The sequence below is a fragment of the Cygnus atratus genome, chromosome 12 (assembly GCF_013377495.2).
Source record: "Cygnus atratus isolate AKBS03 ecotype Queensland, Australia chromosome 12, CAtr_DNAZoo_HiC_assembly, whole genome shotgun sequence".
Lineage (NCBI taxonomy): Eukaryota > Metazoa > Chordata > Aves > Anseriformes > Anatidae > Cygnus > Cygnus atratus.
Window position 1 is genome coordinate 6,636,031 of NC_066373.1, and position 15,117 is coordinate 6,651,147.

The 15,117-nt window shown below is 37.4% G+C and overlaps 1 protein-coding gene across 3 annotated transcripts in view; it reads right to left on the reverse strand.

Annotated features, from left to right (window-relative positions):
- The window catches only part of WWOX (WW domain containing oxidoreductase), a 510,213-nt gene extending 495,794 nt beyond the window's left edge, over positions 1-14,419 (reverse strand). For all 3 annotated transcript variants that reach the window (XM_035543238.2, XM_035543240.2, XM_035543239.2), the window contains exons 1-4: positions 14,237-14,419; positions 12,144-12,208; positions 10,389-10,446; positions 9,215-9,393 (exon numbers count right to left, since the gene is read on the reverse strand). In XM_035543238.2, the coding sequence (XP_035399131.2) occupies positions 9,215-9,393; positions 10,389-10,446; positions 12,144-12,208; positions 14,237-14,418 (484 nt within the window). In that variant the 5' untranslated portion in view covers position 14,419. The remainder of the gene's footprint in view (positions 1-9,214; positions 9,394-10,388; positions 10,447-12,143; positions 12,209-14,236) is intronic.
- Between the last annotated feature and the right edge of the window lie 698 nt (positions 14,420-15,117).

The following is a 15,117-nucleotide window of genomic DNA, read 5'->3' on the forward strand; positions in this document are numbered from 1 at the left end:
CAAAGACAGACAGACCAAATTATGCAAAAAGATCTTTTCATTTTTGGACTATGAAATATGCAGCATTATAACAAGAAAAACCTTTGTGAAACTAAATATTTCAAAAGACAGGAAAACGATTAAGTTATATTGCAGCACATTGAAAAGTCTTTAACTCTTAGACAAGAAAGTGAGCACCACATACAAAGGCTCCTGTTCTACAGATATGTTATTCCCCTGGAAAATGAATTCCAGAAAATATAAGCACAGGCGTACAGTCCAATCCCATCCTTTGTGAAAAAGATTCTATTACAAGTAGTAATCATTATTGAACCTTTCCGCTCAGATGTAATTTCTTACATGTTACAACAAGTTTCACATGCATTGTGAATTTCAGCCAAGGTTGATGAAGTTCAATAACTTGGCTAACCAACCATGTGTACTACTCATTACAGAAGTAATAAATAGATTCATCAAAATGTTCATATTGCTTTTTCATGTCCATCTGACACCATTTTCAGCTTATTCGGGAAGAAAAATAAATTACGTAAGTCCAAGAGGACCTTTTAATATTTACAGTATGTAACAAGCAGACAGTAGCAGCCTTATGTAAAACAGAGCAATGCTAGTATTCCACAATATGAAGCCAGAGTAAAAACAGAGCGGTGGTACTCATGAGAGACTCGATCACTATGACCTACCATAACTTTCAGAACACACACCGTAAATTAAAGTCACAAAACAAGAACCCTCTTCTGTTGAGATTATTCAAAGCCTAAAAAAATAGCTTTCAGTACTTTAATTGTTCAAAATACATCAGGACTAACCCCTGACTGACAGCTACTAACAACCATGAGGAGTTAGAATGTCCACAGGCACTTTATTTTCCCCTCCATAAACTGTGCTTTTCTATACCAATTACCCACATAATGTACTCTGGTTTAAAAATAATAATAATAATAATAATAATAACAACAACAACAACAACACACTGCCTGCAAGATTCAGCCTCTCCTGGAGAAGATCTGTACTCCCATTCCCCCAAAAGCTTTGGTATAGCAAAATTCATACCTACTAGTACGTTTTGGACTTTCACAAAGAAAATACTTTAAAAAAAAAAAATAGTAAAGTAAGCTTGGATTTTTAAGACATGTTTTAAAAAAAAAAAAACAAAACAAAACAAAAAAACTCCTCTACAGATATCTGTAGTTTAGAGAACAGGTATTTCTGTGATTTAAGATAATCAATGCTGAGTTTGGTCCACGCATGTGGATCACAGTACTTTAAAAGTAAGCCTCTGATTATTCTGAACTATTTTTCCCTGAATTCTTCAGTAAGCAAGCTGTTTTTCCTCATGAGAATGAGTCTATAGATGCCACAGTACCAACATGAAATCAAAAAGAACATTCCTAAATATTTGATACAGAACTCTATTAGGCTAAAGGATGACTTTTTCCTCACCTTCCCCACCCAGCCACATTTTAAAAGGGCTTAAAACCAAACTTTCAGTGATACTGGCAAAGGATGGCATGAATACAGTTCTAAAAAACACAACTGTGCTGGCAGAAGGTCCTGCTGTAAAAGTTACATCTGCAAAACTATTTTTTTTTCATGAGAAAAAAGTTACCCAGTAGAGGTTATTCTATTCTGCCAGTGCAAAGCATTCATGCAACTGGCTACACCCTGGCCAACAGTGCTTCTCTGTTAACACACTGCACTGCTTGTAGTAGCGAAGCACGTGATATATGCAGCATACGATTCACACACACAAAAAAAAGCTACAATATACATCAAAGAACAATTCTATCATGCTTTCAAAAGCGCAGAACTATTTCATGAAAATAATGTCAGGGATAGCTAGGACTTGCCCAAGAAAAATAATCCAAGGTGATATATATTGGTCTGTCTGCCTCACAATAAGCTTTGAAACCAAACATTCATAAATAATACCCACTCCAGTTCGCCACATGTGAAACACTTCCAGCATGAAAACATACAACCATGCAAAGGCTGTAATAGTTCATTCACCACAACAAGTCATGCTGGTTAAGTGAGAACACAAGATGCATCGCAGCAAAGCTCCAGTACTTCTCTTCTCTCTGTACATCATGCTACAATAGAAATACATACACAAAGTCTTAATAAAACTCGGCAGAGGTTTCAACTTACTAATCTACAGGAATAAATTTGTCTTTGATTCAGACAAACTCTTTTCATTAAATGGGGGGAAAAAATCTAGATGTTAGGAAAAGACCATTCAAGAAGTACTGTCACAAGTCTGTTCCCCATTCTGTACCCTGTTTTTCTGCTCCCAAAAGAAAAAGGAATGCAAATAATAGGCAATTACTGAGGGGGAAAAAAAAAAAAAAAACACTAATTATTGTTTATTCTCCATTATAAAACATATCAAAAAGAGGTTTACACCTAAAGAGATCTTTGAGCAAAGTAAATAGAACTGAGAAAGATAACAATGCAGACCAAAACCAGACAGATGTATTTTCTCTTAGAGATTATTTTGTCCAATAAAAACTATCCACCAAATACAGGCTGATTTTTTTCCTGACTGGTAAAATTCAGGTGCTACAGCATAAGACAAATTCTAAAACCACACGTGAAATCAATGTGAAACTGAAGCAGAGCACTGTCTAGCTGTTTCTTTGTAGAAGTTCTGCCAGTTGTATAATTTTAAAAACCATCTCATCTGAAAACAGAAGAGAGAAATTATAAAATAAACTGTGTGCTTTCAAAGAAAAACAAACATTTTTCAAGGAAAATTTGTGATCTAGTTCAAAAACCACAGCTGAGTAATTCCTCCCTGACAGATTCAGACAAAACATCTGCAAGCTTAGACCACCAAACTCCACGCAATACAGTTAAAGACAACGAACATACTTAAGACGGTCAGACTAATACTATTAAAATGAGAGTACTCACTGGTATTCGTAAGGGTCTGTTTTATTCCTCCCCTATGATCTGAGTTTGACTCATTTGAGACCATTCACTGGTTTAATTAGGATTCAGCAAATGCTACCATCTTTGAAAAGCAAGCCTCAGTAAAATGCTATATTGTCCACAAGTAATCTCTGCATGTTGTGCAACTAGAACAATTCCCCATATTCACAAAAATCTCTTCACTGTAGGTACTGGGCAATTTTTTACTTCTTAAGAAATTAAGGTGTTCTTTTGCATAAGTACTTCTCATCTCTCTCCATTCTTGATCGATTTGGAGCATTTTGGTGAAAGCTAGCCCAGCATGCATTGGAGACTTTAAACGATCTTAACAAGAAGTTAAAAGTTTAAGCTACTACACAAAAGGGGAGCAAAATTAAATAGACATTACTTAATTGGCATAAGAAATGCAACAAAGACTGACCACACCTACAACACCCTATACAAGGGAAGATTTCTGAATTAGATGCAGGTGATGCATTGAAAGGCATGTGATAAAATTATGTGGCTATGCAATTTGCATTTATCACAAAGGCACCACCATGGTTGAATAAAATCTAATAATTTACATGTTACCACAATGATTAATACTAAGTTAATTATCAATTTTCCTATTGTAAAAACATTACCTTCTACAGTTTCAGTGTTTAGCTATGCTTGTGTGCATATGCAAACCCCCACTGCAATCAACTATGACACTTGATACTTGGAATACAGCTCAATAAATAAATCTACAATGCATTTCAATTCTGTTCTGATATTTGAGCTCAAAAAAGAGTTTTAGGTGTAATTCTCTTAACCCAGTAACACATACCCCATCTTCAAGTATCGGTTACATTTGTTTAAGGGGATGCAACAGATGTAGCATCAATCAGTTTTAAAGAACAATGAAAGAATGTAGCTACTAACTGTATTTTAGTCCTTAACAAAAAGGAGAGGTTGCTTTGCATTTCCTTTGTTTGTAAAAGTACACTTTATTACAACATGGCATTTTCTGCTAAAATTTACTAATCATTTTTAGCTGTAACTTAAACGTCTAGGGTTGGAAAAACTAAATGGCATGCTACAAGCTAACTTGCACATATTTTTAATTATTAACTATGTTAAGCTAACTTTCCACATGAAATATAATACACTAGTCATCAATAGAAAAAAGCTATGGGAGACGAATAGAACAGGAAAATGGCTGTTTATCATTCATAAATTAGAGGGCCGGTTATCCAAAACAGTTTGATAAGTCATAAAGCAGATGTTTAATTTTGATAAATTATAAGCACACCTCCCAGCCTTTGGCATCAGTAAAAAAAATAATAATAATAAAAGAAATTAAGCTAACCTCTCACACCAGAAGTATACGGAGACTGAAAACTCACTGAAGCAGCAACTCACCTTTTAAGTACTGATTAACAATACCCATTATACAACTTTTCTCCTGGCTAAGGGACAGCATTTCACAGCAATAAAAGTGCCAGATAAGGGAGAATTCCATTTAACTAAATGTTAACTGACAATTATTTTGAAGAAATAATCTAACAGATTTCAATTATTATAAAATTACAGCGTCTCTGGTAAAGCACAATCAAGAAAAACAATATAGTAAATAACATAAGTGAAGCTTCTGGATTTTCTTCAGCATTTGAAAAATTCAAGCTGCTCAAAGCCAAAAATATTTTTCGTTTTCTTGAAACAATCTGTGCTTGATCTGGGCATCGCTTATAAAAAATGATTAACAAATTTCTTTTGACCTTCACATAGCAAAAGAACAAAATTAGGCTTGAAGTTTGCTTTTGATAATGCAGTTCTGTGACAAAAGTCTTGGAAAAATATTAAAGAGAGTAACTTGTGGAATCTATCCAACTGCACAGAACATACATATTTTGCCCTTTCATAATATACCACAATACCACTTACATTTTGCCACTGTTCATACTCTAACAGTCACAAAAGGTTAAATGCAACTGTAGCCGGTATAGAAAATAAAACAGTTTCAAGGTCACGTTGCTATGTGAATCTTAAAAACAAACAGCAATATATACAGAAGACACAGACAGTAGTGTAACTAATGTATTTTTCTATCTGATGTTAAAATCAAAGATTCTTTAAAAAAATTTAGTTAACAAGATTGCTTACACATAGTTGAAAAGACCAAGACTTTCTACAAAATAAAACCTACAGGAATAGCTGACATGCTGTTTAAAATTTTGAATTCTAGCCCCGATAATTAAGAATATATAAACAAGGAAATTTCAGGAGCATTTACTAAAAACAAGAAAAAGCACCAGGTCGCTTTTGTTTAACATTTTCAAAGAGCAACAGAGCCCTCTAGTGGAAAACTTAGAAAGTATGGTTTCACTCCCAAGAAGCAGGCTGGAGAAGTATTCTCTATAACTTGATGTTGAGACCTTTAAAACGAAACAAACACACGTGCAAAAGCACATGCTGCTTTAATTGTTCACACTGAAATATGTCTTAAAGACTTTAAGAGAACAAACTGCCAGTTTACAGTACTCAAATTTAAATGTACACGGAACAAGAAACTTTTAAAACCAGAAGGACTGTAAAACTGGAGTATGTGGTGAGAGTCTTATTTTGTTTTACTACACCGGCTCTATTGTGAATAAAGTTATCTTAATTTTCAATGTGATACTCAGGCTAAACTTGCTTTGGCTTAAAAAGAAAGATGGAAGAACATTTATACTGCACTGTCAGAAGAAAAAAGCAATTAATTAACCTTTCCCAAGTTGCTAATGAAAACTAATGAATTGGTAATTATTTATTATTCTAAATTTTTTTAGTATACCACTTTTCTACCACTTTTTGCAGCAATTTGAAGAACTAGGTTAAGAAAGTGGGTATGTGATCTAAGAAATTCTTACAGACTATATGTCTATTCAGTAATGAATGGAAGTTGCCAGCACATCAGAAGCTGAAAATTGAAAAGGACTTAAGTGGGAAGAAAATACCAGATGAAGAAGTATAGAAAGCACCACTTTGTTTCTGTATACAGAACGCTGTATACAGTTACTCTAGAACAGCCTGCCTGAATTCTTCATAATTTTGTATTAGCATGAAGTAACAGAAACTTCGTAAAGAACTACAAACATTTTCTGATGTGACCTGAAGAAGCACAGAGCAGAGGGAGTCTCCCAGTTTTAGAGGCACACTAGGAAATATAAATGCAATGAAGTAACATCTGAGAAGCTAGTATGCGTGATGCCATTAAAACATTACCTCTGCTGATGGCTGATGACATCCAAATATTCCCTTAGTAACCAGTGTCTTTGGAGTATGCGGCAATTTTTCAACTCCTTGGAGGGAAAAAAAGTCTTGGCAAGCTACATTAGATTCCTAGTAACAGACTGACAAAATCAATTACAATATCATTCAATAGTTTGCTGATCTATTTTTAAAATTTGCTATCCTAAAGCAGCATATATGGATAAATGAAAAAAAATAATTTGTTTATCCATCTTGCATCAGATCTTCAGCACTTTCCAAATGATCTTGAGCATCCAGCAGTGCAATAATTCAAAATGCATTTTTCTCCATTTTCTACCCCCTTACACCTTGATCTTTGCTCTACCCATTTTGAAACTTAAAGCTTCTTAACAGTTACAGCTCCCATGAAGTTATTTTCAAATATATCAATTAAACTAATTTTGACAGTAATAAAAATGATGAGGTTTTTTGGACATTAAGTACAAATGTACAGGTGAAATATTTTCTTTCAATCACTTTCTACTTCATGGACAGTAATATTTCCTTGGAAATATTCACACTTCCCTCTCAAAAAAAAAAAAAAGCATGCTGGTGTTGTAAAAACACAGTAATTGCTTATTCCTTCAAATACTGGGGGAGGGAAATAATAAGTCTAAAATAAGCAAAGAGTTTAAACAGAATATCTACAACACAAAAGAGAGCACAGAACTGAAATCCTCAGCTAACCAGGAGTAAGCTCTAAAATCAGTTAAGACTCCGCTCAAGCTAGCGATTAGTATTTCCACATGGATTCCTTAAAAAACAGTGTAGACACACTAAAGCTCACAGGAACTGCTGCATCGGAATCCATTACACGATACAGACATGTTCAAAGCAGTTTGCTAACAGTTCCATAGTTACATAACAAACGTAAACCCCAGAACTGCTTTCTTCTTAATCCTTACCCCACAGCAATTGGTAAATAATGTCTAATAGAAAGCCCAAAACTACAGCAATATTAAATGTATCATGATATGCAAGTTATGTAGGCCATAATATCATCTTAATCACTTGCATTCTGTACGTCAGCTTCATAGTTTTGGATTCCTTATGTCCTAGCCTCATACAGAAGTACATGCTCAAGGCTTATTTCACTAATGCTTCAGCTGTCCTTGGTATGCCGCTGACAAGGGGTACAAAACAATAAAACAAAGAAGTGTGCATAGTTCTTAGTGTCTGTAATATAGGTCAACTGCATGTGTGTGTAGATACACCAACAGAGCTGAACCATAGTAAACAAATATTGTTGTCTAAGCGTGCTTACACATTAGTTAGAAGAAAGAACAGGCCAAAACCATAGCATGCATACTACTTAGGCAACTGATGAGTTTACTCAGCAGGTACCAATAAACAGCAATTCTTTATTATTTCAGATGCTCTTCACATGTTACAACTTGTTCTTATAGTCAATAGCCACAGGCAAAAAAGATCTGATGCAAGAATATACTTGCTCACTTGTGATCATTCCAGATTATGAATTAAGGGAGAAACAGGGAAAAAAAAATCTTGACAAAAGCATCATACACCTTGGATTAATCTTTTGACATATATGAAACACTTCCAGCTCACTCAGCAAGTCTGAGCAGTAGCGCTTCTTCTGCTGAAGCCCAGGTAATTCTTAAGTGTTCTGAGACTGCACAGTTGCATACAAAGCAAATTCTACTGCTGGACACAATCTAAAGACATGCTGTACTAAAAACGTGGAATGTAAAACTTACTGAAAAACACAAATTTCTCACTAAGTACAACACTCGCTGCACTAACTGCAGTGCCAATGTGTAGTATCATATCTTGCAATGACTGCAGGATGTATGCTGGTTGGTAATGCATAAATTGTAAGCTACAGTAAAGCTCTGCATTCTTCATCTGGTTCTTGTGGGATAACACTCTGCTTTTCCAGTGTCCTCACAAATGCATTAAGTCAAGATCCTGCTCTAAAAAGACATCAAATAGTTTGCATAAGAGTTTTCAATATTCATGTAGTACCACCAAAAGAAAAATGCAAACCACGAGAGAGGAGCAAAAAGATGAACAGTTATCTAGAATTTAGGTGGATCCCATCATTTACCACTGAGATCCACAATGCGACACTAACCCAACGCTAACTAAACAATGGTGTTTTAAGATTTGTGGCTCCTCCACAAATTTAAGCCACAAACATAACATATCCTGTGCAGGTAGCTGACTAAAACTTCAAACAGCCTAGCAAATTAAGTTGGAGAAGAAATCTTGTCTTCTCAGAAGAAAGAGAAAGGCCCCCAAGCACCACAACTTTATTTTAAAAATGAAACAAAAGCAGCTAATAAAAATCTCTCAAATACTCACCAGCTATAGAAATATTATATAACTGATACCTAGGCTAAATGCACCTCTAATACTATTTATAAACCAGCTTGAACAAGCTAGAAAATGGAACTAAGAGAGATTTTGGAAGGACAAACATCATTTTTTACCCCAACGGAGTACCCACTATGGCATTCCAATACAAGTTCATCATCAAGTTGAAAATACCTTCGGAGATAAGTGGCCTCCTTAGAAAGATCTTTACCTGAGCTTACTTGTTACCATTAGAAAGTTTGTCTGAATACTTTATCTGAACTCCCTTGCAGCAATACAAACCTTACTCTTTGTCCTCGCCACTGAGACTAAAGAAACTATTTACTTCCCCTTAACAGCCACCCTTAATAATAAGATGTAAAATGCCTCCATCAGTACTTTCTAGACAAGAATCAGTTGTTTTAAAACTTTGTCATTCCTGTGGCTCTTCTCTAAACTTCAGATTCCCTACACTTTTAAAAAAACAGTACACAAACCTGGACAAAGTTTGCTGTATTAGAGGGTTTATATGAATGTAATGCAAAATAAGTTCAAATACCACAGAGTATACTATGTATATCATAGTATACATTGTATATATGCTATGTCCTTGTATATATAGTGTATAGATACAAGGATACAACTGATTACTTCAAAGTAGCCTGTAAGATAAAGATTCTCATATTTTACTGTACATGTAATGTTAACCTACCTATTCCTGAGTTTGCTCCTGTGATTATAACCACTTTTTCACTTAAATCACGTCCCTGAAGTATTTCCATTGCAGTACTGTTTCCATCGTATTTTTGTCTAGTAGGTGGCTTTACTGGATTATCTTCAACGGTAAAGGCCAATCTTGGGTCAAGATAGGTAGTTCTTTTGTTTATGTGGCTGTAAAAGAACACACAAAATAAACTGCTTCGACCCTTCTGGATTTGGATTTTAAATACATTTCAACATTTTCAATTTATTATTTAAATGCCCCAAAATAGTTTTTCCCAGTTTTGTTAAAAAAAATAATTAGGATAAATTTAATCAACCCTTCTCCTGATCGTGATAGTGTCTATTAAGAACGGTATACAGATAGATTGCAATCCCATTCTGGACTTGATGTGAACCACTAATATATAAAGGAACATTCTGTTATTGGAAAAAACACATTATATTAGGGAAGACATGTTCCTTAAAGAGCTTTAAGAAAGGGGTCTGTACCACTCATTTGAAGCAATATACCGACAAGAAATGTAGCTCAGTACTATTTTTTTTTCCTCCTTCAAACAACTGAAAAGTTCAAATCAGCTACGTAAATAGCATGATCTGGTCAGGTTCACCTCTCTACTACAAAGTTTTAGCTTTCTTCAGACAAAGAGGCTACACTATTTTAGCCTGTGAATATTCTTCATTCTGCCAAGTCAGTTTAAGATAAATATTCCAGAAAGAAGACATTCCAAGAAATCTCCTTCTGCTTCTGTGAACTTCTCTCAGTCTTCTAAAATTCTCTACTAGCTCTATTCTCTTCCTCTTTTTTTTTTTCCTGTGCTTTACATTGCAAGTGAGTCAGAGGCAGAGCAATTCTGTTTTCATCTTTTATCTTTAAAGCAATATTGCAATGTTATCAGCCATGAAGTTCTGGTTATGTTTTTTAAGTTATGTAGACTTCATTCATAAAGTTACATAAACAAAACGAACTACATAAACTACATAAACATTGCCTGAAGATCAATTTGAGTTGCAAGTCACTTCGATCTGCAACCCAAGCTAGTATTTCTATGTACATGAAAGAATTCAGCAAACCACAAATGGGTGTTTAGGCATAGCTAAATCTGTAACATTTACATACTGATTCTGAAGTTCTATTTACAAATGTCTTACTCTTACATACTTACTCTACAAAATAAACCTGTCCACTTTCATCAGTCTCCTGCTCCCATCCATATGGCAGACCTAGGAAAAACATAGGACATTACATTTTTATAGGCATTAGAGTACAATGAGATTTGAAGTTTATATGATTTCTCAAATAGATGCTGGTGAAGTTTGCATTATTTCTGTACATAATGCAGCCACCTGCCGCACTTGAATATTGGAACTTGAAACAAGGAATGCTTTGTTAACCACACACACATGCTCTCTAACACAAGTACAACCTACAGGAGATCTGGTACAACTGTAATGACCGGCATATTAAGTATAATCTGGAAATTCTGTATACAGATTACTTCATGTTATAGCACAAACCAGCCAAATGTGACCATGCTTCTTAGTGTGTATAGGCATACAAATGCCTATACTGCACACAGTTTTATTATCCAACCCTGATGAAGTAAATCACCAGAATACTCAACTAATGTAGGAAAACTTGTATATAGCACATACCAAAAATTGGAGGGTAAGAATCCTGAAGTGGGTATGGGATATGTTAAATCAAAGTTGGAAGGACAGATAAAAGAACAAAACCGATAGATCTTTAGAAAGTCCTTCTGAAAAATACTGTACAGAAGTACTGAACAGACAGTATCTGCAGTATTTCTAATCCTGGCTAAACATATTCAATTACAATTCAATCAGCCTAAGATCTATTGAGAACATTTGAGTTATAGTCACATTACCAAGAGAAATATGGCTTGTCAACAGAATAGTCTTTCCTCAAGGGCTTTAATTCTTCTCCAGAATAAAACAAACAAAGCATAAATCAAAAAACCTCAACTGAGTAATAATAGAGTATCACCTGGCATATCCTTTTACAACGGCCACTTTCCCTTTCATTACCCAAACTAAGCATAACAGGGACATTTATATTGTTAACTACGTAGTATCACCACATAGTATCAACATACTCAAAGTGTTACAGTCCTGCACCATTTATCCATCTACACAAAACACTTTAAATGGAAAAGCTTTGTCTGCAATCAGTATTTTTTAACATTTAGTTAAGCTTTTCCACAAATATCCAGTCAGTCAACCTATCTAAAAAATCATATCAATGAAGACAAAGCCTTATTTTCTCCAAAACCACACTCCAACTCAAATTAGGTAGGGCAGCATAAGTTTTTTTTGGCTTTAATTTCCAACCTTGCAGAACCATCCCTAAGTACACGATACAGAAACTTCTGGGAAGATCTGATTTAAGGCACTGATCCAAGGTCCTTAAGAAGTCATATGCCTTTGGAAGAGTCCTGCAAGAGAGGCTAACTTTTTTTCTGACACAAAAGTTCAACAGGGTCAGGGAAAATGAGTAAAAGCGGAAACTAATGGGACTTCCCTCTTTGTCAGAGATATTCTTTGATGGGCAGTTACAAATATAATCTAACCATAAACAATATCTAATAGACACTGGGCCATCAGAATCCAACCTCAATATCCCAGCCTATAATGCGTCACAGTAAAAGAATCCCTTTATCCTGGAATTAGTACTTGGGCTTTATTGAGCAATACAAGAAAGCCTTATATCTGCAAAGCAATCAGTCTACACAGACACAATCACAGAAGTTAAACTCCACTGAAATCAGATGTGTTTTCCAAGCTCAGCTTGCCTAGGTGATTAGTATCAACTAGAAGATCAATATGAAATCTAGTTCCTGCATAAACTCCAACTGATGTTTGTAACATAATTCACTTCATTACAAAAGCTTAACACAAACCTCCTGCAACACGTTTCCTCTTCCCAGACTTAGGATGTTCCCACTGTGTTTTTTCTTCCAGGTGACTGTAGGAGAAAAAAAAAAGTTCAAGATTAAAAAATTGCCTAATAATGCTTTTTCTGGTAAAATCCAATTTTTAATAGAGTAAACAGAGCTTTTTTAATACCTTTTTTTTTTCTAAAAGAATTTATCAGAAACTAGTGGAAATACTAGAAAGTTTTTAAATAGCAAAAGCACCTTTCTAAAATGTTTGTCTAATAACAAAACATTTGCAAGTTGTAACGTAAATAAGCCTAGATTTCTACACAAGCAATCACAGCTTCAGACAAGAAAGTTTATTCAAATGCCCTGAGTAACAGACTATTTACTTAAAGGAGACAATAATGCCATCACATCTCATAATTCAGAGATCTTTTGTTCATTTAAATAACTGCAAGAATTAATATAAAGTAACTACACCATAAGGCTTTCTTCACCAGAGACTAACAAGCAAAGTGATGTGCACTGAAACATGACCCAAAGTGCTGAAGTCAGCTTGCCTATTAAATTTTTTTTTTTTTTTTTTTTTTTACATCAGGGATTATTTGTAAGTGTCCCAAAACTGACAGTTGCCCAAGTCTGAAATGCAAACTAACAGTATCATTGATAGATACACAAATAAGCAGTAGACTACAGATCAAGTACAAACAGTAGTTTATACACAACATATGAAATATGTTTCAGATAATAATTCAGATAATAATCATGCTGTTCACCCCCACAGTAAGCAGTGTACAGCATATTCTACTATGGGAAGCACTGGCGGCAGTCTGAGATTCCCTAAGCATATCTGTGTGACCTGCAATAGCACCTGAACTTCAGGACACTCGTATACTACAGATATGATGCCAAGTTCCTCCTGTCTGATGTGCAATACATAACCAAATTATCACAGCCTATCAAACAAATGTACGCCCACTGAGCTTTGTTAACTGGCCATGCACACAGCTGACTCATCACAAAGAGCTTTAAAAATCTTAAATCAAAGTAACCCTAGCTAGGTTTAAAGTTCATATTGTCGATGAGGCTTAAAAACACATTTCCGTACTATGCTGAGTTAACACAGAGCTTATACGGAAGGCAGCAGCAGTACAACACCTTTTCATCTCACCTATTTTAGACACACTGGGAAAGGTTCTCAGCTAGTAAAGACGTACAGTGCCATTAAGTTGAATAGAGTTAGTTCATCTTCACAACAGCTAACTACCAGACCTACTGAATTAATGTGTAAAAACTACACATCGCAAAAAGCAGTGTTTTTTTACTTTGTAGGTTTGCCACTTTTACAGTGACTTGTTTTTGAAAGAGCTTTTGAAGTCAAAAGAAACTTACAGGAACTTGACCTAAGATAAACAAATGTCTAGATACAATTTGCAGTGTTTAAACACCAGAAACTGAAAAGTGCATTGCCCGTTGTGAATCAGACGCTGGAAGGAAGAAGCAAACCCACCACAGGTGAGACTGCAGTGCACTTCTCCCTCTTTTTACAGGAGTAAACCTTGCAGCTTTAAACAGACTGCAAGATCAGCATGGATATAGAAACCACAATAGAGAAAATACTTATATATGTTACCCACTAAGCTAGTTGACCCTACAACACATCCCCTTTTGTGACTGGTGAGGATGCAATAACTTCCAGTGGCATAGCTGACAGTGCCAAACGCACATTTTGATCTCCTGTCAAAGCTGTAGCACACTGAAGAGCCAAGGGAGAGCGCTTGTCACGTTTCGCTTCCATTGCGTGCCTTCCTTCTCTACTCCTGCAAGGGGCAAAACTAAGAAACAATTCTTTCTAAGGCCCCGCTGCCCGTGTGGATAAGTACTGATGCCAGAAGTGCGCTGCAGCAGCCACGACTGCCTCACGACCCTCCGTGCCGTGCCCAGGCCGGGGCTCTCCTGAAGCGGGCGGCGGCCACGAAATGGCGGCCCCAGCCCCGACCCCGCGCTGAGAGGATGCCCCGGGGCGGTGGTGTTAGTGCCCCGATCTCCTCCACACGGAGCCTGCCCCCGGGCACAGGGCTCCAGGCATGCTCGACCTCCGGCCCGGCCCTTACTTGGCGTAGTAAACCCAGCCGTCCCTGGTGGTGCGCTCCTCCCAGCCCGGCGGCAGCTCCTCCTCGCTGTCTGTGTCCTCCAGCCCCGCGTACTTCAGTGCCGCCATTAGGCAGGGGTCAACCCTCAGCACCGCTCCTCTCTGCCCGCCCGCCCGGCAGCGGGCGCCCGGCGAACGCCCCATTCCGGCCGGCCCTGCCAATGGCGCGGCGCGGCGGCCCGCGAGTACCATGGGAGATGTAGTCCGGGGGCGCCGGGCTGTGACTGGGGTGGCGGGAGCCCCCCCTCTGCCATTTCTGCGTCGCGCCTGAGGAGGGGACCGCGGCTGAGCAGCGGCTTCACCCTCGGTCCTGCGGGTGTTTTGTGTGTCACGGGGCGTCTGTCCCCTCGGGGACCCGGGACTGAGTTGAAATCTCCACACGAAGCTGAGGTGTTGGGGGTGTGAAGCGTTTCTAGCCATCTGTTTAGAGAAGCCGCAGAACTGTGCCACAACGAAGCCCCAGAAAGCAATGAAAAGTGAACCATTCCTTAAACTTTCTGCCTTTAGTGGTGCTTAGGTGAAGTTGTAAACCATGGGATGAGCTGCTGCCTGGCACCTGCTGCTTCTGAGCTCTTGTCCCCATGCCCAGGCTGGCTGCCATGGCTGTGGGGCACCACAGAGCCTTGTCACCCCTGCTTTTGGGGTCGACATCCTCAGTCCTCACTGCGATAATCAGAGCACCTCCATGCTGCCCCACTTGGTGCAGAAGGCCTGGCTTGTCCATCCCTCAGAAGAAGCACCTCACCTTGATTAACAGCCAAGCTAGCTCATCCACCTCACTGTGCAGGCCCCTCTGCCAAACCGGAGTCGTCTGGGGGCACCAATGTGGCCAGCTGCAAAGGC